General features: G+C 36.8%; 4 protein-coding genes across 4 annotated transcripts in view; 2 read left to right on the forward strand and 2 right to left on the reverse strand.

The window, feature by feature from the left end:
• Positions 1-1979: 1979 nt before the first annotated feature.
• cldn10l2 (claudin 10-like 2) lies at positions 1980-5566 on the forward strand. The gene is made up of 5 exons (XM_063005685.1): positions 1980-2232; positions 4014-4175; positions 4259-4346; positions 4937-5044; positions 5368-5566. The coding sequence occupies exons 1-5, from the start codon at positions 1980-1982 to the stop codon at positions 5564-5566; spliced, it is 810 nt and encodes a 269-aa protein (XP_062861755.1).
• A 1446-nt stretch (positions 5567-7012) lies between these two features.
• Positions 7013-10302, forward strand: cldn10c (claudin 10c). The gene is made up of 5 exons (XM_063005686.1): positions 7013-7244; positions 8485-8646; positions 8742-8823; positions 9432-9539; positions 10134-10302. The coding sequence occupies exons 1-5, from the start codon at positions 7013-7015 to the stop codon at positions 10300-10302; spliced, it is 753 nt and encodes a 250-aa protein (XP_062861756.1).
• Positions 10303-13002: 2700 nt separating this feature from the next.
• On the reverse strand, positions 13003-19612 carry plbd2 (phospholipase B domain containing 2). Its single transcript, XM_063005827.1, has 12 exons — positions 19414-19612; positions 18782-18875; positions 18464-18622; positions 17886-17986; positions 17261-17475; positions 17087-17181; positions 16810-16970; positions 15597-15692; positions 14875-14946; positions 14069-14221; positions 13802-13964; positions 13003-13557 (listed from the first exon to the last, which is right to left on the reverse strand). The coding sequence occupies exons 1-12, from the start codon at positions 19587-19589 to the stop codon at positions 13387-13389; spliced, it is 1656 nt and encodes a 551-aa protein (XP_062861897.1). The 5' UTR covers positions 19590-19612; the 3' UTR covers positions 13003-13386.
• Positions 19613-21542: 1930 nt separating this feature from the next.
• lrrfip1a (leucine rich repeat (in FLII) interacting protein 1a) overlaps positions 21543-26033 on the reverse strand; it is a 29390-nt gene continuing 24899 nt past the window's right edge. Inside the window, exons 19-23 of the mRNA XM_063005788.1 lie at positions 23923-23972; positions 22658-22778; positions 22262-22341; positions 22067-22171; positions 21543-21950 (exon numbers count right to left, since the gene is read on the reverse strand). Coding sequence (XP_062861858.1) covers positions 21843-21950; positions 22067-22171; positions 22262-22341; positions 22658-22778; positions 23923-23972 — 464 coding nt within the window. The 3' untranslated portion in view covers positions 21543-21842. The remainder of the gene's footprint in view (positions 21951-22066; positions 22172-22261; positions 22342-22657; positions 22779-23922; positions 23973-26033) is intronic.

The following is a 26033-nucleotide window of genomic DNA, read 5'->3' on the forward strand; positions in this document are numbered from 1 at the left end:
AGAATAAAAAGTTTATAGAATGTTCACAGCTAAGATCTTAAGCTCTTTAGTTTGAATCCCAGACAGCGCTATCTACTTGGTTGGACTGATGGGTCATTGCTCAGCTGATTGACAATCAGTTAAAAAAAAGAACATTTCACAATACCAGATTTAACACAGTCCACCACTATTAAAAAAGCAATATGAAACTAGACAAAGAGAAAGCCATTCATCAATTGTATGCAGAAATACTACCAAGTTCTCTGCGGCCAAGCTCATCTCAATGGCCAGAAAGCTAGTAAAAATGTGGCTTTTGTTGGGATTTTAGAGAGAAATTTGCACCCATTAAGGCAACGTTTTTTGTCCATGGTTATTTCAGTAAGTCTTCATTCTACATGCGCAATGACAGCGTGCCTTCATAGGCACAAAGGGCATGTGCTTAAATGGCCTGCCTGCAGTCCAAAACTGTCTCCTATTGAAATTGTATGATGCATTATTTGGAGTGGAATCAGACAACAGTGGCCACACACAGGTGAGTCTTGTATCAAGCAAAAATATCACTTGCAAAACTGCAACAGTTAGTGACCTTAGTCCCTGAACCGAATCTATTTACAAAATACTTCACTGACAAAGTACAAAGAAACGATTTCCAATGTTTTCTCTGATCAACTGTATTGTAAAGAATTTTGTTTTTATTGCATTTTACAAAATGTCACATTTTTTCCCCCTCAAAAAATAGGGTTTGTATATTAGGTTACAGAATCATTAGCATGTTGTTTCAAATGTTTACAAGCTTGGAAACATAATTACATTATTTAGATGTAATTACTTATGCTATATCAAATGTTTTTGTACACAAGCTCTATTTTGTGCACTAGCTAAATCTAATTTAAAAGCCACCCCTGCACCCACACACACATGTATATGTAAATATAATGTCACTCATTAATTATCTTGTGTTTTAGAATAACTATTTTGTTTTTATTTTTATTTCACATTCTGTCCTGACTTTTTTTTTACAATTATGCTTTGTGTTTATAAATATATAAATTATAATTAATATGCAAATAAAGGGAACAGCATTTACAATGAGTGGAGGATCCAGCAAAAGAGCCCCAGATCATCATCTTCATCCTTTATATCTAATAATAATGTGTCACGAGAAACCATCCCAAAATCCCTGCCTGACGAACTAAAGGTAATTACAATTTTGATGGACTGGTCAATAAAAGTCCACTGGCGTCCACTGATGGTGCTGCATGGCCCAGACAAGCCTCTTTTTTGCCTACTATGTTATCTTAACAGTAGCTTTTCCACAGCCATTTGGCCAGTCAGTCCTGCACCTCAAAGGCTTCTGCACATTGTCTCTTATTGTCAAAGATCTTTTCAGTTTTTCTGCTGCCCTTTGGTGAGGTTTTTTGCCTTTCTTTACTATTTCTCTATAGAAAATGTAGAGTAACTAATGGACCTACTAGTATTCCTTGAGAGGAGGGGAGAAAACCCAGATAGACACAAGACAGTAAATAAATGTGGGGATTAAACCCAGGTCACTGACAAGGGTTCAGCATGTAGCATTGGTGCTACAAAGCTTCAAATGACTAAAAGGAAATATTGGTAAAATACATGTTGATGTTTAAATGTAAATGTTATAATATTGTTTTTTTTCTAATTTCATTTAAATTTAAAACAAAGACAAAAGAGCTTCCAAATTATTTATTTGATCCTGTTACTAATCTGAAGAGCCACTGTAAAACCACCCTTATTTTACGTTGGATGCTTGCCTCCCAGAATTTACACAAAACAAGCCTGGCGATATACATAACAACAAACGGCATGCTGCCTTCACTCCTATTTCTTTGAGGAGTTTTGTAAACACACACTAATTGAGACACGTCTTCACAGATTTATACTTATTTTCCAGGGCTTAAAAAGGAACTTTAAACAATTACAGTCTTACTGCTGAAAGAACAAGATACTTAAATCAGTCCAAGGACAGAACAATGAATACAATTCTCATACAAGTGTTGGGGTTCCTAAGCTCCACTTTTGGTTGGTTTTTTGTGAGCTCCACAATGGCAATGGACTACTGGAGAGTTAGCTACATTGGTGGACAAGGAGGATCTTGGATCATAAAGGCTGCATGGTACTGGTCCACCCTCTGGAGAGACTGCTATATAGACTCCACTTCTGTGGCCAACTGCAGGGACTATGACACTCTCTGGATTGTGAGACCTGCAAATTGGGCTGAACAGGGTAGGTTCACATGGTGAGATGTCTGATGCCGGAATAAGAGGTGTTTTTAATTAAGTTAAAGTGATTGGTACTTTAAAAATGTTAATATTCATGGTTGTTGACAGATGACAGGCTAGTATTATCATACTTATCCTCCTTTTCCAATAGCTGTCCACATTAATTTTCTTTAACTGCATAGGGCAACCTTTTAAAACATTGCTAACCAAAATTAGAATTTAAATTAGATTAAATTAAGACAGATGATTATTTTAACTGACTTTTCTGAAAAAAAAGTTATATTAAACAACCTCTACAATTAAAGTGCACTTCCATTAGATTGTGAACACAATGCACAGAAAACTTCAAAAGTAATTCCTAACATTATTTAATAAACAGGATTCAAAAAGAATACAGTACAGTCCAAAAGTAAGTGGACATCATGTTATTGGCATGGCATTGTACTCTAGTACTTATCATAACTGGTCATAACAGTTGAAGTTGAAATTTTATAACATTGTATTACCAGCATTAATAACTGCCATATTACGGGGGTTCTTCAAAAAGTTTTCACACGTTTTAAACTCTATTTATTAAGAATTTTAAAAACAAATTACATCACTTTTCTACATAGTCATCTTTTGATGCATTTTTCTCAGCGTCGTACCAGCTTTTTAATGCCATCAACAAAAAATGTTTTTGGTTGAGCGTGTAGCCACTGATACACCTCTGCTTTCACATCATCACATGAAAATCTTTTTCCCCTTAAAGCTTCTTCAAGCGGTCCAAAAAAAAGTGGAAATCAGATGGCGCTAAATCCGGACTAAAAGCTCTCCCTCAGTCTCTCAGATGTGACCAATTACTACTCCTCCCACCCTCACTGTTTCCAATGAAAATATAAAAGTGCAGAAACTTTTTAAAGATCCCATGTAATGCTGATTTTGCTGAAGTCCCCTAGTTAGAATCAAGACAGTAGAACCTCAAGATGATTGTAAAAAGGTTGCAAGTCATTTACTACAAAAGGGATTTTCACAAATGAGTCATGTGACTTTCATAAGAGCGTTAGGAGTGTTCTACTCATCACGGATGCACTGTTAAGTCATCTGTGATACAATAAATTCTAACGTAAGCATTTCAAATGAGCACTATATAATTACTTCAAACATTATAACTGTCATGATAATTATTGATACTGGTTATATACACTAAATGGCCAAAATATATAGACACCCTTCCTTATTATTAAATTCAAATGACCACACCTATTGCTAACAGATATACAAAAATGATGCCAAATAAATGATATGCTTTTTACTTTGTAGCAACAACTTTCTGTTCCAGCATGTCTGTGCCCCTGTGTAAGAAACGAGGTTTATTGTAAGAAATAACAATAAAAAATTGTTATTACAAATTGTTACATTTGTGAAGAGGATATTCCATTGGCCTAGACAGATCCCTGACCTCAACCCCACTTTTCATGTTTGTGAATACCTGGAATGTTGATTATTAACCAGGCCTCCAGCATCAGTGCCTGACCTTACAAATGCTTTTTTGAATGAATGAGCACAAAATCCCTCAGACACACTCCAAAATCTGTTTTAAAATAGAATGCTCAACATGCTCAGAGTAAGGTGTCTTGGGCATATAGTGTAACAATGTTATTGTACTTGAGATAGTTTTATGAACTATCATGACAGGTTTATGACATGCTTAGGTCAGTATTGTGGTAAAGATCACTGCATTAATAAAATATTTCTCTTTGTTTAATAATATGAATGCAATGTATTCCTTTTCTTTATGAACAGGGTATATAAGGGCCGTACGAGCTCTGTTGTTGTTCAGCATGTTTGTGGGACTTTTTGCTGCTATATTTAGCTTTATTGGGATGGACTGCACATACATTGGTGGAAAGGAGAAAACCAAGGACAAAATATTGGTCATAGGATCTGCTCTTCATTTTGTTGGAGGTATGAAAAGTATCCTATTAGAACATCATTTATAATTTTGAGGTTTATATTATTTTAATAGGTTTTGTATTTTTCTCATGGAGGTACGGCATGCCTTGCTGCCTACAGCTTATTCACTGTAAGATTGGGAAGAGCAGCATTTGCACCTGTGCCCAACAGAGGTATTCTAAGGTAATTATATTAATTATTTTTATGTCTGGTTATCTACCCTTTGGCATTTAAACCATTAACATCATCATATTGATTTCCTACCTGCCAATCTGACCATATTTAACTTTTATCCTTTTATAAACTTGTATGAACTTAAAGTTGTTGCTTAGTGGCTTGTGTAATTTTAAGACATGAGGTGTCTAGAACATAAATGTTTGTGCTTAAAGTTTTACATTTAAGCAAATAAAAATGAACACTTTCATAGGGTATAGAACAGATATTTAATTAGGTTGGTTATAGACATCTAACAATGAACAGATTTCAACCCAAACTCTTTTTGTATGCATTTAATGATGTACTTCACCATGAACTTAACAATAAAACCAGACTACTGAGTCTAGCTCTGTTGGATTCCACTTTTTTGCCTGATTTCTTTTTTTATGCGTTTGGCTGGATAAAATTATATTACTACAGAACTGCTAGCTGTTATCATGCCAAAATGGACAATAAATCCTTAAAAATCTCATTTTTAAAGACTGCTTAATAGGATTTTTTTGTTGCATAAAATAATTTTTTTCTACAAGATTCTTGTATTTTGTCTTTGGTTTTAGGTATGAAATAGGGCCTCCAGTATACTTTGGTTTGGTGGGCAGTGTTTGTATAATCCTGGGATCTATAATGTATGCTGTGACTCTTTACAGGATTTTCATACCAAAGAGGTAAAGTATACATACACTTTTTAAATAAATCTCTGCTATAGTGACAAGTCGACTTGTATATTTACAATTATATGTAATGATACATTGTATATACTACTCATGAATTCTGTCACTCAAAATGACAGTAACCCCATTTCAATTACAGATCAAGACTTCGTCTATTTTAAGAAGTGTTTAATAATTATCATTATACAATTATTTGTTAACTGATCAAATTATATCATACGTATAAATTATATGTAATACACTTAGACGTTCCATTTTGTATAGAATTGCAAAAACGTTGATGCCTAACTCTATGTATCTCTCTCTGTGTATTGTAGAAATGTGGACACAGCAAAAAAGCAAACTGTTTCTAAATCTAAAGCTCTTTGGAAGAAAAGTAAAACATTATACAAGGGAGACAGAGATGATGCTGTATCGACCCAATCACGATCCTCAAGTCCTTCTAGCCTAACAAGCAGTCAAGAGTCAAGAAGCTCTAAAATTATAGAAGTGTCTGAAAGAGATTCTTTTGTGTAAACAGGGAAGAATTTTTACATTGTCGCATCATGTCCTACACTGTATAAACTACCCATAAACACATGAATTTCACTGAAATGTTTTTTTTTTGCATTTTGCATGTATTTTTCTTTCACCTGCTTGCTTAACCAAACATTGCTTACATCTCCCAAACTTCTAATTTAACATTTAAAATCTTAGATCTCTATGCAAAATCTGTAAATGTTTATTTATTAATTTATATGAAGATTATACCTAGATCACATTTTGTCGTATTTGTACAATAAAGTTTGTCATATAATGTATGTATTTTTTATTTTTATTTTTTTACCTAGAAGGCTTTACTGTATACTTGTGTAAATTGTATATTCCCTTAACTATGTGCCATTACCTTTATGGGAACAGCTTATTGTATATAGGCTTTAGTTATATTTATGCAGAACTAATCTAGGTCTTGACTGACATATACTCTTTGGGGCCTAAAAACAAGCCAAACAGGGCAAGAGATATTTTGGAAAATTTTGAACACCCAGTTGAGTTTCATATCAAAATGGCACAGCAGTAAAACATGCTCGGTGACTTGTGCTGACATTTCTCCGCCCTGTTATCAGCTATATGGACAATAATTGGGAGAGGAAAAGCCATTTAAACCTACCTAAAGGAAAAATACAATCTGGTTATTGGTAATTGGGGGAAATGCATAAATAGAAAAAAATATATAGTCTTTTAATAGATTTATTTTTGCATACAAATAGGAATTACCTTTCCCGTTTTCCCTATAGTTCTTGCTAATTTTCTGACCAATGATTTGTTTTTAGGAACATCAGGAGGAATTTTGGGTTTGGACCATTGTTGATTAAATTACAATGGCACATTGGACAAAACTAAAGAGCAGGGAACATGAGTGTGTAGGCAAATATCACTGTGCATTTTAAAATCTTAATTCTATTTTAACTCTTAAATTTAAATCTTTAACTTTCAAATGATCATAATCAGGATTTAGTTATTACATAAAATTACAGAGCTGGTTGTTAAATGTCCACAAATTCTCTAAATATTCAGACCTATAAACCTTTTACACACTTTTTGGTTTTGAGGATTTGATAGATGTTACTGTTATTTTTAGTCAGTGAATATCTTCAAATTTGTACCCAAACCAATCAAACCTTCTATTTGTATTTCTTCACCCTGACAAAGTTCCAAAGGGAACAAAGCTGGCACAACTCAAACCATGCAGGTAGATTATGACAAATATGTTTATTATAAACACACTGTGTTGTCATGCTGTCCTTGAAACCAAAGGCAATAGAACATCATAACACCTCCTTCTTTACTTAAAGACTAGGCTTGTCACATGTCAACACACAAGTAGGGAGAACATCAGACTATCTTCTGCCGAGAGACAAAACCTGAAACCTGAAAATAACTGTATCAATCATAGTTTTCTGTATTAGGCTGTTTAAAACCATGAATAACAAAACACTTGTCATGTACGTAGAAATAGGTTGCTTTGTGAGTTGTGTATGCGGATGGATGTTGGTTTGTGTCACCATGCCAATGGAATACTGGACATTCTCTGAGGTTGCTTCTACAGTACTCACTAACAATCGCTTCCATTCCAACCTGTGGAAGGATTGTACCTCTGATTCTACTGGAATGGTTGACTGCAAGGAGTTTCCAACATTACTTGCTTTGCAAAGTAAGATTGGTCATTCAGCTGTTATTTAAAAAAGTCATGTGGTAACATATCAAATACATATTTGAGGGAAATAATGTACATTAATGATTTGCTGTAGTGTTTCGTTCTGTTTTCATGTTTAAAGCAACATCCAACCCAATATGTTTTAGAACTGCATAATGATGGATGGTGTATTCCTTTAGTTATTTTTATTTATTTTACCTCTGGAGTTGTAGAGAATTGTTTTCAAGAACAAACATGATTATGATCATTAATTTTCTTCTAACTGAAGTTAGAAATGTATTTATCATGATTAACTGCTTTATCCATAGTGTGTGACACTGGAAAGACTGGGCACAACATGCAGAGGGCATCAATTTATCTCAAGACTGCAGACAATTTATTACTTTCACACCAATTTATCTACTGACACCTATAGCCAATTTGGATTAGTCAGTTTACCTTTTTTCAAGAGGTCACCTGAAGAACACCCAGGTAGACATGGTGGGCTATTTCCTCACATATGGTGACTAGAGGTGAAAATTGACCCAAGTTCCATAGGAATTTGGATATGTGTGGCGCTGACACTATCTACACTGTCACCACACCTCCCCAAACAGCACACGGGACACTAAAGAAACAGGTGGCCAAAATATGAGGAAACAAAAAACAAAAGGGAAAGGGAAAAACAGAATGAAAAACTGATGCCACAAATGTGCCAACTACTCAGTCCACCAGTGTGTGACAACACAAGTTCTCAGAAAAAGAATAAAATGAGGGAACTCAGTAGAAATCGTCAACGGTTGTAAGAGGTCAGGAACAGCCACTCCACCAACCTACGTCCAGTGTGAATCCATCTGTGGGGTCCATCTGTGGGGTAGCGACAACGCACTTGCTACATTGGCTTAGTTTCCTGGAAAATAGATAAAACAGAGAACGACTCTCTAGCAAAAAAGCTGTAATTAAATAGACATTCTCCACCAGTAGCGAAATAATGCTGGATGAGGCGCAGAGACAGCTGGTTAAAGAAACTGGCACTGTCAGTCATCTGCGCCTCCATGCCCCCTACCAAGCATTAGTGGCATGGCAGGTGGGCATGAGACCGTAGTCCCTGCCCCCCTGCCAAGCTGTATGGCATGTGGGCCAGTTACAAAAAGTCTAGAGCAAACACAAAATGTTATGTGATTATATACACTAAACTTGCTGGTACAAGTGTTGGATTATAAAGACACTGTATGTACTTCTACTCTTCTCTGAGCAGCATACATCCATTTGTGTCGGGCACTTATCATCACCTCTATACTTCTGGGACTATTTGGAGCTATTCTGGCCCTAGTGGGGATGAAGTGTACCAAACTTGGTGGATCTGAGATCGCAAATGCGAGAGTTACTTTTGCTGCAGGGATGAATTACCTCGTATCAGGTATTTTTTTTGCTTTAGCTTTAGTAGAAGTCTTTACTGGAAGCAATGCACTTGTTGCAGAATTAAAATCTGGATTTTTTTTCTATCCCTTCCAGGTCTTTGTGCTATATTTGCTTACAGCTGCTATGGAAATAAGATAGTTACAGAGTTCATGGACCCCAACTATAGGACACAAAAGTAAGCAGATCCTACCATGTAATAGGTTTTCTTTGTGTTAGTACAAGTTCGTTATAGTTTAAATGTTTCTTTAGTTATTTTTTATCTTTAATCAGCCTGATCTGTAGTTGATCACAGATCCAGACTCTTATTAGCAAAAGGTCACTGATTGGAATTTCAACAGTGGCCAGATGAAGGTATTGTTGTATTGGGATTTCTGAGTGACATATGAGGCATCACTGCAAAGTATTTCCTTGTGAAGTCCATGGTTATTTCAGCAAGACAATCCCAGATCTTGTTCTGCACTAGCTATAACAGTACGGATCTAAAGACACAGAGTGCGTGTGCTTGACCTGCCTGCTTGCAGCCCAGATCTGTCTCCTCTTGAAAATATATTGTGCATAATGAAGTAAACAATCAGACAACAATTACCACAGACTCTTGCCAGGTCGAATAGAAAATCAAAACCCTTTATAAAGGTTCTGAAACAGTTGCAAAAATAAATGAAATCTTAAGACTGCCATGATATAAATGTTGTTTTACTTACAATATTAACTTTGAACTTGCTCCTTACATACTTCTCTTTACATATGATCCTATCAAATGTAACTGATTTACTATCTGTTTAGGTTTGAGCTTGGATCAGCGCTCTATATTGGCTGGGGTGGCTCCACTTTTCTCATAATAGGGGGGCTCATCATGAGCATCTTGGGAGGAAATGAGGGCTGCCACTCAAGGTATAACTCCAGTCAATTTTTACATCATTTAAATGACATTTTTGTGGACCTCCGGAAAATAAGAGCAGATACCACATATCCGGGTTTAAAGAAATAGTTTAATTCTTGCTTTCAGGTACTGTCTTTGTATGGTTTGTTGTGTTTTTTCTGTATCCACTTTAGTTTACTTAAGGTACTTTATTTAATTCATACTACCAGAAAACATGATGTAGGGGGCTGGTGACTTAAAGTAGTTACTAGATAAATCTACAGGTGGAAAATGAATACATTAATTAATAAATCAATTTGTGTACTGCTTTGAAAATAGCTATATAATATTTCTCATTGATTGATTGGTTGATTACTTTACTGAATGGAAATTGCAATTTTCTCTTGGTCAGAAAATTATACATTTGTACCAACATAACACACACTGACATTCTTATGTCTGTTACTGCTGTGTTAACATTAAAATAATTTCTGCATAGACGTTCAATGGTGTTCTAATAGACACACATATGTATAGAAACAGGTAGACTGCATCTCAGTATTTGTATATACAATAAGTTTGTAACAATCTGTTCAAAACACCTGTTCTTGCCATTTTTTTTGTAGTTCCACCAAAAAAGAAAGATCAAAATTCACTGTTTATGAAGCCCCCTCTACTGAAGGTAGAGCAGCAGCAAAACAAGCACAAGCTCCTCTCCCTCAGGAGAAAATCAGGAAGTCTGAACGCTCTACTAAACCCTACAATAAAGCATATGTCAAGGACGAATATGTATAGCTAATTCCAGATTTATGTACAGTGTATCACAAAAGTGAGTACACCCCTTACATTTCTGAAGATATTTAAGTATATCTTTTCATGGGACAACACTGACAAAATGACACTTTGACACAATGAAAAGTAGTCTGTGTGCAGCTTATATAACAGTGTAAATTTATTCTTCCCTCAAAATAACTCAATATACAGCCATTAATGTCTAAACCACTGGCAACAAAAGTGAGTACACCCCTTAGTGAAAGTTCCTGAAGTGTCAATATTTTGTGTGGCCACCATTATTTCCCAGAACTGCCTTAACTCTCCTTGGCATGGAGTTTACCAGAGCTTCACAGGTTGCCACTGGAATGCTTTTCCACTCCTCCATGATGACATCACGGAGCTGGCGGATATTCGAGACTTTGCGCTCCTGCACCTTCCGCTTGAGGATGCCCCAAAGATGTTCTATTGGGTTTAGGTCTGGAGACATGCTTGGCCAGTCCATCACCTTTACCCTCAGCCTCTTCAATAAAGCAGTGGTCGTCTTAGAGGTGTGTTTGGGGTCATTATCATGCTGGAACACTGCCCTGCGACCCAGTTTCCGGAGGGAGGGGATCATGCTCTGCTCAGTATTTCACAGTACATATTGGAGTTCATGTGTCCCTCAACTCCCCAACACCTGCTGCACTCATGCAGCCCCAGACCATGGCATTCCCACCACCATGCTTGACTGTAGGCATGACACACTTATCTTTGTACTCCTCACCTGATTGCCGCCACACATGCTTGAGACCATCTGAACCAAACAAATTAATCTTGGTCTCATCAGACCATAGGACATGGTTCCAGTTATCCATGTCCTTTGTTGACATGTCTTCAGCAAACTGTTTGCGGGCTTTCTTGTGTAGAGACTTCAGAAGAGGCTTCCTTCTGGGGTGACAGCCATGCAGACCAATTTGATGTAGTGTGCGGCGTATGGTCTGAGCACTGACAGGCTGACCCCCCACCTTTTCAATCTCTGCAGCAATGCTGACAGCACTCCTGCGCCTATCTTTCAAAAACAGCAGTTGGATGTGACGCTGAGCACGTGCACTCAGCTTCTTTGGACGACCAACGCGAGGTCTGTTCTGAGTGGACCCTGCTCTTTTAAAATGCTGGATGATCTTGGCCACTGTGCTGCAGCTCAGTTTCAGGGTGTTGGCAATCTTCTTGTAGCCTTGGCCATCTTCATGTAGCACAACAATTCGACTTTTAAGATCCTCAGAGAGTTCTTTGCCATGAGGTGCCATGTTGGAACTTTCAGTGACCAGTATGAGAGAGTGTGAGAGCTGTACTACTAAATTGAACACACCTGCTCCCTATGCACACCTGAGACCTAGTAACACTAACAAATCACATGACATTTTGTAGGGAAAATGACAAGCAGTGCTCAATTTGGACATTTAGGGGTGTAGTCTCTTAGGGGTGTACTCACTTTTGTTGCCGGTGGTTTAGACATTAATGGCTGTATATTGAGTTATTTTGAGGGAAGAATAAATTTACACTGTTATATAAGCTGCACACAGACTACTTTTCATTGTGTGAAAGTGTCATTTTGTCAGTGTTGTCCCATGAAAAGATATACTTAAATATCTTCAGAAATGTGAGGGGTGTACTCACTTTTGTGATACACTGTATGTATTATTTTTTCTATTTATTTCTACTTGAACTGGAATACTCAATTTTTTATACAATCCACATCGACAGAACAGTTGGTACATTTTGTTAAATTCAATAAAAACATGAATCTGTGACTTGTTAATTTTGTTGAACATTAACTGACTAAAGGACAAGTGAATTTTAATGCACTGGCTGAGACAGACGCAAAATAAGAGTGGAAAGTTTAAAGAATATTCAAGTTACACCATTGTGAAAGATTTCACAATAAGCCGGTCAATTGGTAACAGGTGAGGAAATTCAAGATAGTGTAAAAGGAGGATCTACCAAAGGCTGTGTTTGCAAGCAAAAATAGGTCGTATCTCATCACATTGTGCCAAATCTGTGTGTGTGTGTGTTCTTGTTCATGTCTAACATGTTCTGTGACTGAGCATTAATATTTTTGAGAACATTGACTGTGAAGGTTTTTTTTTTTTACTTTAAAAATGCAACATTTCTTACAGTGTAATTGAATACAGACTCAGTATTTACACAAACCATTGCTATTTTTTCTCTTTTTTAATTAAAGTTATTTGTTTATCATTTAAGATATCTGCTCCCTTGTTGGTTCATTAATCATCAGTAGATGTGTTATTAAGTCTGGTGATTCAAAAACAGCGATATTACATTACAAGTGTATTCTGAAAGATAAATGTAAAAAAAATGTCTAGCTATGTCTAGGAGGGGGGGTGGGGGTGGCCGAAGTACTGCAATGGATTGGTGCCCATGTACATGCCTTGTGCCCACAGAGTCTGGATGGAACAGGACCCATCCTGACCCCAACCCAAAAAAAGCGGTTGATGAAAAGGAAATAAAACAACAACTGTAAGAAACTTTATTAACTTTGTTAAAACAAACAAAAAAAAGTGCTTGGGTGTGTAACAAGCCCACATGATTGCCTAAATTTGGGAGGGGGTGATGGCCAAAGCTTTGTGATGGATTGTGCCCGTGTAAAAATACGGACCCATCGCAACCCTGACCAGGATAAAGCGGCTGATGTAAATGGGGGAAAGAAAAACAAATGCAGACTTAAGTAAAATTTTTATTAATTAAAAAAATCCTATAAAAACATACAATTATATTTATGATCAATCAACACAAAATCAAACTATTGGAGTTGAATTTCACATCAAACTTGTACTATCTGCTCCTGCTCTTCAAACATAGTTTTTCTGAATTCCAAGTACAAGTATGAATACAAGTCAAGTATCAAACTTTAAAAAAAAAAAAAAAATACTTGTTCATCCTTGCTCTTTGTAAACACCCGTCAAATACAATTTATACAATACAAGTTCATTTAAAAAGCAATCAAGAAAAAATAAAAAACAGAAAGTAGAGAACCTGTAGTATTTGTAGTATTGTTCTAGTTCCAGCATGGCTCATGTTTTGATGCATGACACTATTTGAAGATTTTTATTCAGACCATCTGACATGCACCGTTGGGAATTCCCAGCGATCTGGGTGGCCTATGCGTAATAAACTACTGTAAGGAGAAGTGCTCCATTCAAACGCAGGCACCTGGTCCCACGTTGGCCCGCTGACAGCTAACAGCTCGTACTGCTTAAAGAGACCATAGGATGTCAGCTGCAAAAAGGAAAAAACAGAGTAAATAAAGATTAGAAGCCAAAAAGGAAGGGGAAAAGATTTTCAGAAAAAGGATAGGAAACAGGGCACAGCAGTATTTTACACTGACCCACTCCACTAAGATTCGTGTTTAGATGGGATGGTAGATCTAATGTAACCACAGAAATGAAACAACTACTCAAATCAGTCTCACTTTGTCCTTTTTTTAAATTCTCATTCTCTAGTGCTTTTAAACAGTACTTGCCTTCATGTCTGTTCCACCATGAGGCCTCTGCGTCAGCGCTCCAAACGGGTAGGTGCCGTTAGCAGGGTTCAGATCTGACCGTGCAGAAATGGAGTTCTCACCATTATAGGGAGGACTGCAGCCATCACACTTTGACAAGGGATCATTTTTAAAGTTGTTATACCTGTAGCAATAGGCAGGACAGAAAAAGTGTTAGTTTAAAGAATGAATCTAGCACAAAACAGGAGAACAGCAGTTAAGGATTTTAATCAAGTATCATGGTTGTACCTCATCAATCGCACCATTGACTCCAGGTCAGTTACGAGGGAATGGTTGCGGCGGAATATCTGAGCTCTTGGATTGTCGCTAAAGGAAAACCAAGAGCCATACTTCTTCACCAGGTCTGGACCTCCACTTGCATTGAACACCTGCTCAAAATACCTACCAAAAATAATGGAACAATACTATAAAGACTTACAATATAAGCAAGAAAGCAAGTAAAGCAAGCAATTCATAACTAGGGCAGCCACCTCGTGGACATCATTAGGTTCAGCTTTGCATGGATCTACAAGAGTCAACAAATCAGGCAATTTTGCAGGTCCAGATGAACCCCATGGTGCAAACATTCCCAACTGCTGCACACTGCTAAAATAATTTAAAAGTGGTTTGATAACAGCCTCTCCAATCCCCAAATTTGAACAGAATTTACATTTTATGGAAAGTTTTGGAATGTAGCCTGCAGAACAAATCTCAACCTTCACCATACATAAAAAAAATTTTCTCTACATAAACAGTCAAATATTCCAATTTAAACCATTCAGGGATTTTATTACAATATGAATTCCAGCTTTTCTCAAAGAAAGGAGTGTCCATATTCATTTACTGGCTTCTTGAAATTAACATAATATGACCACTTTCAGCTGGTTTTTCTCTTGAACCTGGCCAATGACAAATATGTATAAGAATACATAAAATAACTCTATTCTATCCCTCAAGTAATTTAAGAGCATTCTTCTTTACCAACTTTTGCTGCTTCCAGCTTTTATCATTCTAAACATTTTATAAATCTAAACATACTAAGCATTACTGCTTACGGGATATTGTAGCTGGCCCAGTAGCTGGTCTTGTATAGTTCTTCAGTTTTATCTGCAATTTCGATCATTCCTCTGAAAAAAGAAGTATACATTTATCAAAATATAAATTTATGATTCTGCCTGAATATATAAGCTTATTTTTATTTTATTTTTTATTGTAAGTGTTACAACAACCTCATTCTTATAAATATAATTTAAACAAAGCTTTAAATCAGTAACCAACAGCATATACAATGTATAAAATCACACCCTTAAAAAAGTGACTTTTTGTGATCTAGAAAGTAATTGGTTGTACCTGATCAAGTTTAGAATGGTCACTTCAAGTTTCACTACTTTTACTACTAAATGGTAATAATGAAATAAAAAATAAATAAAAAAAATTTTAATGTTTAAGTTTCACTTTAATGTGTTATTAGAAAGGTAGGGAGGGAAATTATGACAGGATATAATTTTTTACAGGCACTGTAGGTTGATATTAACTATGCTACATAGAATTAAAACTGTCAAATGTAGGTGCGGAAGCCCAACAGTAACTTAAGCTCAGCAAAAATTAAAATTTTAAAAAGCCAAGTATGCGTTCAGTGGAGATGTTAAAAAAACATCCACCGCACACACAGTCGACTAGGATAGATGAGTCATGTCATGTCAGGTGACATTTACTGTTAGGTATTGCTGGTGAACAAAAGTACAAAAGTTTGAATTATGAGTGGTGCTATACTTACGGTATTTGCTCCAGCACTGTAAACAGCCCCTGATTCTGAACGGGTTTGCCTGGAATAAAATTCTTATAGTCAACTATCATCCACTGGTTATTGTACCTACAACAAAAGACAAGAAACATCATCAACACTTTATAACAACAATGCAAAACAAACAAAAATTTAACTTTAAATCATTTTAATATAAAAACAACAATTTCATGATACAAATTAAAAGGAACTTGGACCATCAGTCAAATTAAGTTTCACAAATGGATGAAATTATTTCCATTGCGTTTTACTTTCAGAATATAGAGGATCTTTGTTAATTATGTCAAGTGCAGCTTTTATTTTTTACTGTATTTAAATCACTGGTTACAACTAAAATGGTTTAAAAAGTGACGTCTGATTTATTCTAAATAATTAAACCTTTATTATTTGCTAATGTTGTCTATGGACTAAAGTTAGCAACTAACAGACTACCTGTATGTTTTCCACCACAACCAACTCAGCAGACACCAAGAAAAACAAATAAAGAAGGCCACATATACTCATTAGACATCGCATAAATACGCCACTTGATGTATTTGGAAAAATATATAAATAATAATATATAAAACTGCAGAAAGCTCGTCTTTAAAGTGCCCCGAATTCTCAGAATAGCATTACTTTTACAAAAGTGTTTTTCTACAGCACATATTAATACATTATCACTGCCATTTTATTTCCAATCATGCACATATTCTATTCTTTATGCTCTAATTTGGGAAAGAAAAATGATTAAACAGATAAAAACAGTCAGAAATTAAACAAAGCCACCAAAGAATCATTATAATGAACAAGAAGAAAAAATAGAAAGAAAAGAGTCATTCAGATAAACCGTGTGTTGGTGAAGAACCTATGGTCAAGTATAGAGCCTCTGTATAACATGTCTGGTAATCTTTCTTTAACTCAAATGTAAGTTTGTTCGGGTTTTAATGCCTTTTGCACATATTTGTGATATTCATGGCAGTATAGGTGTTTTAGTTCAGTGTTCTGGTGTTAGTCTCATATACACGTTTTCAATTTCATGTTTGTGAGAAACTTGAGGATTGTCTCTGTTTTTTCTTGTGAGAGGATTTATTTTATTATCTTGGAGTGTAGTAATTGTCTTTCCTTTTCATATTTGAGGCATTTAATCAGGATAGGTTATACAATGAAGAATGTTTAACTAATTTGAGAATGCTGATCATCTTACGTTCCACTGTTGAACTGGCTAAAAATATCAGCCCATTCTTTGCCAGTTCGAGCAAGCCTGTTGGCTACAATGTTTCTTAGCCACTCCATGACAGTACTGACAGGATTCACAAACTTCCACAAATCAGGGTTACTGTTACCAATCGTGGTTTCCATAGTAACCTGCAAAGACAGGTATATTGGTAAATTCAAGAAAAAGTACAACAGTCAAAAGAATTTGCCTTCCTCAGATAAGCAAATTGTACTTTTTCTGTGCAAATAAAATTGTATCATCTTACCATGCCACTGCTTAGAATATAGAAGTCATCTCCTGAAAAGATGGAGCCAGGGTAAGAAGAGAATGTCTGAGTGCTTCCGGGAATCAATGCCTGATCTGCACAAGGAGTAAACAATAGTTTTTAAAAGTAACCACTCCAAAGATGTAAAACTAAAAACAAACTTTGTTGCTTTACCTTTTGGGGATACCCGGAAGGAAAAATTGTACTTCTTCATGATTCTTAACATGGACTGGTAGTTGTTCCATGTATCATGAGAAACAAACAGCTCCTTGTTTCCTGGCAGGAGTTTGATTAGTGCAGAGCAGGATCCAGAGCCGACTGTACGTGACTGGCTAGATTTGTTTAAAGCAGCCTCCAAATCCTCCAAATCTCCACCCATCTGAAATAATCTGAACCATATTTCTTATTAATTAAATTCTAGGTGTGGTCCAAAAAACTTTCAAACATCTCGCTTTATTAATGCTTTCTCATTTAGGCCGTAGTCCAGCTACACTACCACAGCTGCAAGCCTGTGAAAGCTTCCAGAGATTTAACTGGATATCCTGTAAAAACTAACCAACTGCTTATCATTAAGCTTAGCATTAGTGATGCTAGAAAAAATTCCTGCATGACCCCCAGTCTGATCAGGGAGAGCTGAATCACCACTAGCCCCATCTGACAATGTTTGTTGTGATAAGTCTGCTGCAGGTAGCAAATACAATAAATGATATTATAGACAGGGTATGTGTCAAATATTCTGCTCTATGCACATTTTGACATAGTTTTTACCAATTTGCCAATATAAATTGTAGTCACTTACAGAAAACCTAAGGGGTCGAAGGAGAGTCCTCTTTTCGGGAAGGTCGGGTGGCCATTATAACCATCCTCCAAACCTTTCAGCTGCAGAAGAGACAAGTGGACCTAAAAGAGAACAGAAATCTTAGCAGTATATATAAATAAACACCATGCTTACTGTGTGGCTGTTAACACATTAAGTTAATAATTAGTATACAGATATACAGTAAATTAAAGAATAGAAGGTATTCAGATCTCTTGACATTTGGCACAGTTTATTGTGTGGATTTAGAATAATATGATATAATGCCATTTTCAACTATAAGTCTAGAGTTAATGACCTATAGTGCACCATGATTTTTTTGAAATCTCAGATGTGCTTGAGATTTTTCCCCAGATGGATTACAAAATGGTATACAGAACGGTATCAATCAATACAAAGTTATTCAGACTAATAACCTGATCAATATGACTTGTCTGGAAAAGTAAATAAGTAGTGTATGTAGGATCAATACAAAAACACATTCTATACGATATTGTATCTTAACGCATAAATAATGCTGAAATTGGAAACAAAAAAACAAACAAACAGTAAAATGGTACCTGATGCCAATATGGTGACTCTGCTGCTTTCTCTATTTGCTCTGACACCCACTGTAGGTTGGTGGTAATGTATTCTTTCAGACGCTGACAGAAGCCTGCATCATACTTAAACGGTCCACAGTACCCCATCAGTGTGTTCATCCAATGCTTGTAGATGAGCTACAATTAGATGAAAAGGTAGAAAGTTAAACATGACCCTACTTGTCATCAGACACAGTCGTAATAAACATGCAGCGTAAACATTAGCTAATAAATCTAATTTTAGTACTGATAAATGATAGTCTTGCACATTGCAATTTGTGTAAAAGTTCAGGGTACCTGAGAAGTGACCGCAGCCTCCACAACTCCAGCACCATAAGCTTGCAGTGTGTCATTGTACCTGCCATTAGTAATAACCTCTAGATATGACCAGCTAGAAAGACAGAAAAAAACAGTAGATGGCAAGTCACAGTGAATACTGGTATACTGGGATACAATCATAAAAATTGCCTGATTGCAATTTCATAAAATCTAACACTTAAAATCAATCTTAACTGCTGTAGTACAGAAGTTAAGGTGCTGGACTAGTAATCAAAAGGTCGCTTGTTCAAGCCCCACTACTGCCAGACTTTCACTGCCCTTGAGCAAGGCCCTTAACCCTCAATTGCTTAGACAGTATACTATTACAGTACTGTAAGTCGCTTTGGATAAAAGCGTCTGCTAAATGCCAAAAATGTAAATGTAAACATAATATTAACATTTACCCTTTATAAAGAGTACTCTACGCTATTAATTAATAAATAAACAACAGAATGCATTATCTTTCTGTGTCACATTTCCTGTTGAAGTGAACTGTTCTCGATGTCCTGATCATTGTGTTTATTTGACACTTTTACATGACTGCCATGATCACTGCATTACACTATTTTAATAGAATTAAGTGTAAGAATCATTGCGGTCATTTTTCCTACCCCGTTTTACTGATGTCATCTGTAAAGTTTGCCACTGCGACATAGTCGTTCTGAAATCCCTCCTTTACAATCAGTTTTCCAGTCTGCTCATCAAATACTGCAGATTTCACCTGAGACTCCACAGCAAAGATTAAAGGCACAAAAACAGTGCAAATGAAGAGACGCATTGTGCGCATAAAGTTCAGGCACTTTGCGGGCAAAAATGATTAGCTTGTGTAGTGTGTACCTCTGCCTGTCATATGACCAACAACAAAATGTCACATGACTAAAGTCGCGTGACTTCTGCGTGCCCCGTTACGATCCTCCCCTGTAGTTCCGCCCCGCTCTGCACAGGAGCCAATCAAATTGCAAAACTCCAACTCTAGTTCCGCCCCGCTCCGTTAAGGCGCTAATTAAATTGTAGAACTTTAATTCAGCTCAGGAGCCTGATATTACTACAATATTACTAAATCCATTAATTTCTTGTTTTTATTCATATAGCTTACATTGTGTTTTTGCAGTGTCAATAGTTACATTTATAAGTATTATTAGGGAGGCATGGTGGCCAGCCTCCATGGTTGCCTCAGAGCACAAAGGTCCTGGGTTCAATTCCCAGATGGAGAGGTCTGGGTCATTACTGTGTGGAGTCTGCGTAGGTTTCCTTGGGGAGCTCCGGTTTCCTCCCACAGTCCAAAGACATGCAGTCAAGTTAATTGGAGATACAAAATTGCCTTAGTATTAAGTATGTGTGCCCTGTGATGGACTGGTGACCTGTCCAGGGTGTTTCCTACCTTTCGGCTAGCGAATTGGACCCATTGTAAAGCTCTGGTAAAACAGACAATAAATGAATTATTGTTGTTATTATTTGTCTTTAGAGACAGTGTGACAGCGTCTTCTTCACCCATTGCAATGCTGATTCGGGATCAAAGTTTAACTGGTGTCTATGGGGTAATAAAGTTTTATTGAATAAATGTTGCTTTTACTTTGGTTTCCTATCATAAACATCAGCTGAGGCTCTGTAACCATAGAACAATGTTAAAAGTTGAAGTTTATTTTTATGTTTGAAAAGTCCTAATTACGTGACATGTCATAATTTGACTGACTGGAGAGTGTGTGAGAGTTGAGGCAACATACAATGAAAACGAGATAATTTAATTATTACTATTATTTATTATTTAAATTATTTATAACATATACAGTGAATTTATTATCACCACTACTGACAAGGCTACAACACTACACTTACAATACAAGTGAAGACCATTGCAAAAATGTTTACACCTGAAGCCATCCATGATACGAACTTAATGGCGCCATCATTATGATTGGCATGATTAATCTTGAGAGGATCTGACTTGTAGAATAGGATTAACAGGCCCAGTCAGATTACATCGCAGGTCTCTCCACAGATGTTCGATTGGCTTTAAGTCTGGGCATATATAACACAGTCACACTAATGTTCAGAGGCTTAGCATGGCTCTCTGTATGCCATGTGGCACATGTAGCTTAGAGTGGCTCTCCATATGCCATACGACCTAACAGCCAGGCGATAAAAAAGCGGATGGTGACTGGGCTTGACTGTCTACAGTGCTCTTCGGCCAAAACAGAGGTAGTGCAAGCAGGAATTACATTCTGTAATTGGAAACAACTATGATGGGAGAAATTTTTTTTTAATGTTTACCTGCACTATAATACACATATGTGTACTTTGACTCAAGTTTGAATAAACAGAAATGCCCAAATGTAACTGATAAAAGGTGAAACAGTTGGTAAAATATGAGTGCCCAGTTTATAACCATACTATAGTATTACAAAGGCCAAAGCAAAGATAATCTCCAGATGATCACTCCCTTAATATTACTGGACTTTTGTAGGTATGTCACAATTGCTTTGGCTTTTAAATGCAGGTAAGAACCATTAAAAACTGCCAGCCTGATTGGTAGCTCAAGACCAAAAGGAGGGTCTTTGGACACTGCAGAACAGTAACAGTGAAACCCCTTGGTGTTCTGCATACTTCAAATATAAATGCATTTAAAAAGAGGCTTATGTTTTGACAGAAATACAGTATGTTCATATGTGCCAACCTTCCAGAAATAAAATGCTCTATCATGTAAAAAAAACACTTTTTTAGACAAATACCCAAAGAAAACTGCTGCACCATATATTTTTTCTTTATTAAACAGTCTCTGATCATGCCAGAAATGTGCACAAAGCTATGATATGTGTTTCCTTGAAGGTAATGAGAGGCCTTCACATTCTTTCATAATCCTGTTGGGTTTTTACAAGAGCTGATAGAACTCCATTAAAACTCAACCAAAGAAAAAACCGACTGTAGTTCTGTGCACATCAGTTTTTCATCCTGGGCAACAAAGTTGTGTGTAGAAGCAGCAACATGGACATATTGTGTAGGTTGCTATAGTGTAGTTATGACCGGGTGTAATTAGAAGCTATTAGGGAGACGCTGATGTGCCCCGATACGTCTTCGACTTATCCAACCGTTTGGTAAGGTGACTATTACTTGCCTCCAACTCCTCAATTTTGTCCAGGGTAGAACGGAGCTGCAGAAAGAAACACAGCAATGCAGATGTTACTGTAAAGCATTATTTTACACATAACTGAGCTTGGGATATTTACTTTCGGCTGCTTATAACAGAAAAGGAAAAGAAACGTATACCTCTCTTTGTAGCTTGCGTTTTTCCACTTTAAGTTCATCCTCCACTTTTTCTGCATTTTCTGCGGCGGATTTGTACCGAGTCACCTGTCCCTCTAATCTGGTGACCTGTTATCGTATGTATTTAAAAAAGGTTATTACAGAATGTTCGTATAACTACAGGCTAAGGGAAGAAAAACATGATAACAGAGCACTTACATTCTGTTCCAAAGCTGTGACCTCCTGCTCCGATTTAACCAGCTTGAATTTGAGGTCAGTGATTTGCCTGTTTGCATCTCCTATACAAGAAAAAGTTATTTTTTTTCAAAAGAAGCCAGTAGGTTACATAATTTATATATTAAAAAAAAGATAAAATCTTCATTTCTCCACTGCTGTACACCCATTATCTAACACAAACCTGTTTCTAGAAAAGTTGGTACGTTTTCAAAGTGTAGTAAAAAATCTGCGATTTGTTCATTCTGTTGAACTTCCAGCAGATTAGCACAGTACTCCCAGTCTTACAAATACCAACACTGCTGCACCTCAGAGCAGTACACAGTTAACATGCCGGTGTATTAAAAAGCGTGTGTGTGTGTGTGTTTGTGCATGGCATACTTTGCATGTCCATGACCTCTGCGTCAGTGCCATTCTGTATTATGTCTCCCTTTGGGCTGGAGCTGTCCTCTCTCCCAGGCCCCTTTTTCTTCTGTTCAAGCTGCTCTTTTAGGCTCTTTACCTAAATAGGAACAGTCTGTTAACTTTCTAACCTGCTTGTGTTAAAGATTTAAATATTAAACAATATTTCACTGTCCATCAACAGCTTTATCCTGGTCAAAGTCATGGCAGGTCCAGCTTTACCAGGAAACACTAGGTGTTAGGAAGGAATACCCTAAACATCGTGCCTATCCACTACAGGGCTTTGGTCATCCTCCCACTAAACAAGAGCACCTCAAAATGGCTAAGCTGTCCAACCATTTCACCCGTTTCAGACAATCATGTCTGTGTAGACACCCGACTGGCTGATAGCACCACAGAGATTTGAACCCTAGATCTCTGCAGTAGTGGACTAGCATGATTAAATGCTGTGCCACTTGAAAGCTCAGAAAATCAACAGTAATAAACTTAAAATAACAGCAGTACAAAAGTTTGCACTGCCCAAATATGCACAAACAAGCTGCACTGCACTGCTTTTAGACCTTTTTTAGGCATATCTGTTTTAACTTTGCCAGATTGCTTGACCAGCTAATGTGCACCACTTTTTCACATAAATCCAGAGTTGTTTCCCTATTTAGACTGAAAGAAGTTTATCAAGGCATGAAGAAATATGTTGTAAGTAATATGTTAGGAAGAAGGAATCATAGAGAATAAAGACTACGGTCCAAAAATGGAAGAAAAACAGCACACAAAGAAATTACCAGGATAACACCATAATAACAAATGTAAAAATGAGTAAAAAATGCTGAGGTGGTTTGCACAAATTCAGTGTTTGGATTATTTGAATATTTGGGCTTGTAGAAAGGCATGTAAAAGACAAATAATCAAACAGTACCCCTTCACAAAAATACCATGACCAAAAATGCACATCAATACAATGCCAACTTGTGCCCTAAAATGCTGCCATGTCACAGAATACATGTGATGGTTGAGATGGCAAGTGATTTAGATGCGACTTAGTAAGACTCATCTTTTACTTTACAACGAGCTCTGTGAATGGCAATTAGATTCATTCAAAATCAAATCTACAATAAAATAAAAAGTGCAAAACATCAATTCTTCCTGAACCAACCATATACTGTCTGATACACGATAACCACTGTAGCACTGAGTCATAGAATTAAGTACAAACGAAGCATTTCAAATTTTAGGAACACTTATATTACCTGTTCTATCAGATTCTCCCGCTCGTCCACCAGTTTCCGCAGACGAATCTCTAAAAAGCATATCAGAGACTGATTTATGTTGTTTGCATATGTTTATATCAACCTGAATAAAACTGAACATTTGATTATACAGATGTATGCAAAGGTTTGGGTGCTTCTGGCCAAATTACACACTTAGTATTTAAAAATGTTCTTCATTCTTCAAACGTAATAATAATAATAATAATAATATAGGGCAGTTAAAAGGCTTTTATTATTCATATAAACAAATAAACATGTACAGTACAATGGAATTTGTTTTCCCACCAATGCATGTTCAATTTATACAGATGTACATATTCAGTACATATTACTGATGTACGTACATATTAGGTACATATTCAATGAACCTAAAAAACTTAACCATGGGGTTCTTTAAGCAGCTGACTAAGGACCAAAATAAAGCTAACAAATGCCTACAAAGCAAACACGGTTATAAAAAATATCAATTGTGTGAATTGTCCTTAAGATGTGAACGTCATGATTTGTAGGACTACTACAATTTTGATAGAAATGCTTGTATGCTCCCCAGAAAGGCAAATCAAAACCCCAGTATAACAACATAGTGGTGCACCAGCCTACTGTGCAGTGATGCTTGCACATTGTGATTTGCATTAAAGGGTCTTTAGAGGAAAATCTTACAACCATTTACCAAAGGTAACTAACCAATTGTTTAGGATAGACATTTAGCATGGAATGACTGAATGAGTAGACAGAAAATGGGGATCTATTGGTTGTTAGCTAATTCAAGAAGCAATTGTGGCGCAAATGTGAATCCCTGGCTATTCTATGTCTCGGGGTATCCCAGATTGTTTGAAAGCTGGGGTCGGAGCGCAGGGTCAGCTATTGTATGGCACCACTGGAGCCAAGAGAGTTAATGGCCTTGCTTGAGGGCCCAACAGCGGATGCATAGCAGAGCTTGGATCTGTATTTACAATATTTTGATCAATAGCCAAAAGCTTTACCCACTACATTTTCTGTAAAATGTGAGTACTCAAACCTTTGTATACAGCTGTATGTACGTTAGTATACATATAAAACAGTACCTGTGTTTTGCATGATATTTATATAAAACACAGATTTATATCAAATTGATAACCTTAGTCCAGGAGGACCACAGCACTGCACATTTTACAGTCAAAAAGCAAAGCTGGTTCTTGTTCATGCATTTAAATAATCCTGATAAATAATGTAAACCATAAAATGATGCAGTGTTGCTGATTCTGGACTAAGGCACACATATATTAATTACAAACAATGGTAAATAAAAAATGCAAACTTACAAGTGTGGTAGTAGCCAGGGTTATGGACAGCAGGAGTCAGTACATGCGAGTGAGTGAGAATGCGGGGCGTGAAGGGTGAGAATACAGAACATGCATAAACTTGGATCGTCGTCTTTTACCACATCATGCAGCAGAGTCCTGTTCTGTGACAAGTCTAGCAGATAAGTACTTATGTATACACAAAGAATGTGTGAGGCTTTTAACCTATGTGTATAAGTGTGTTTTTCCAATGGGCAGAATGATGGGGTACTAGATGTCCAGATGTCCTTTTTAAAAAAATAAAAAAACATTTCCTTGTGTTTGGGTGGTGCAACAATCGAGCAGAGCCACCAACCTGACCAGGCACCACACAAACACAACTGGCCATGCTTGAGGGAGGGAAGGTCAAATGGGGTCTTCCAGCTACCGTTGTGAACTGAGATCTTAAGATTGGTCCAGGTACATGTGCAAGTATGGGGGAGGGGTGCATAGATCTTAGTGCGGCTCTCTTATGCAATATGGCTCTGGGAAACAAATGCATCTCCCAATTGCTAGGCTGTTCAGGAATAGCCAATTATGTCTGTGTAGACACCCAACTGGCCAATAGCACATTTGAACATCAAACCCCGAATTTCAGCAGTAGTGGGTTAGTGTATTTTACTGAGCACCCAGGATTACAAACACGCATAAATGTGGCTAGGTAAGTCATGTCATTTAAATGGTTTCTTCATTGTTTCTTTATTGTCTATTGTAGGGTGTATTTAGGGAGTGTGTGCTGAGTTTTCATCTAAAGTAGGGATGTCCCGATCA

Source organism: Trichomycterus rosablanca, chromosome 12 (assembly GCF_030014385.1).
Source record: "Trichomycterus rosablanca isolate fTriRos1 chromosome 12, fTriRos1.hap1, whole genome shotgun sequence".
Lineage (NCBI taxonomy): Eukaryota > Metazoa > Chordata > Actinopteri > Siluriformes > Trichomycteridae > Trichomycterus > Trichomycterus rosablanca.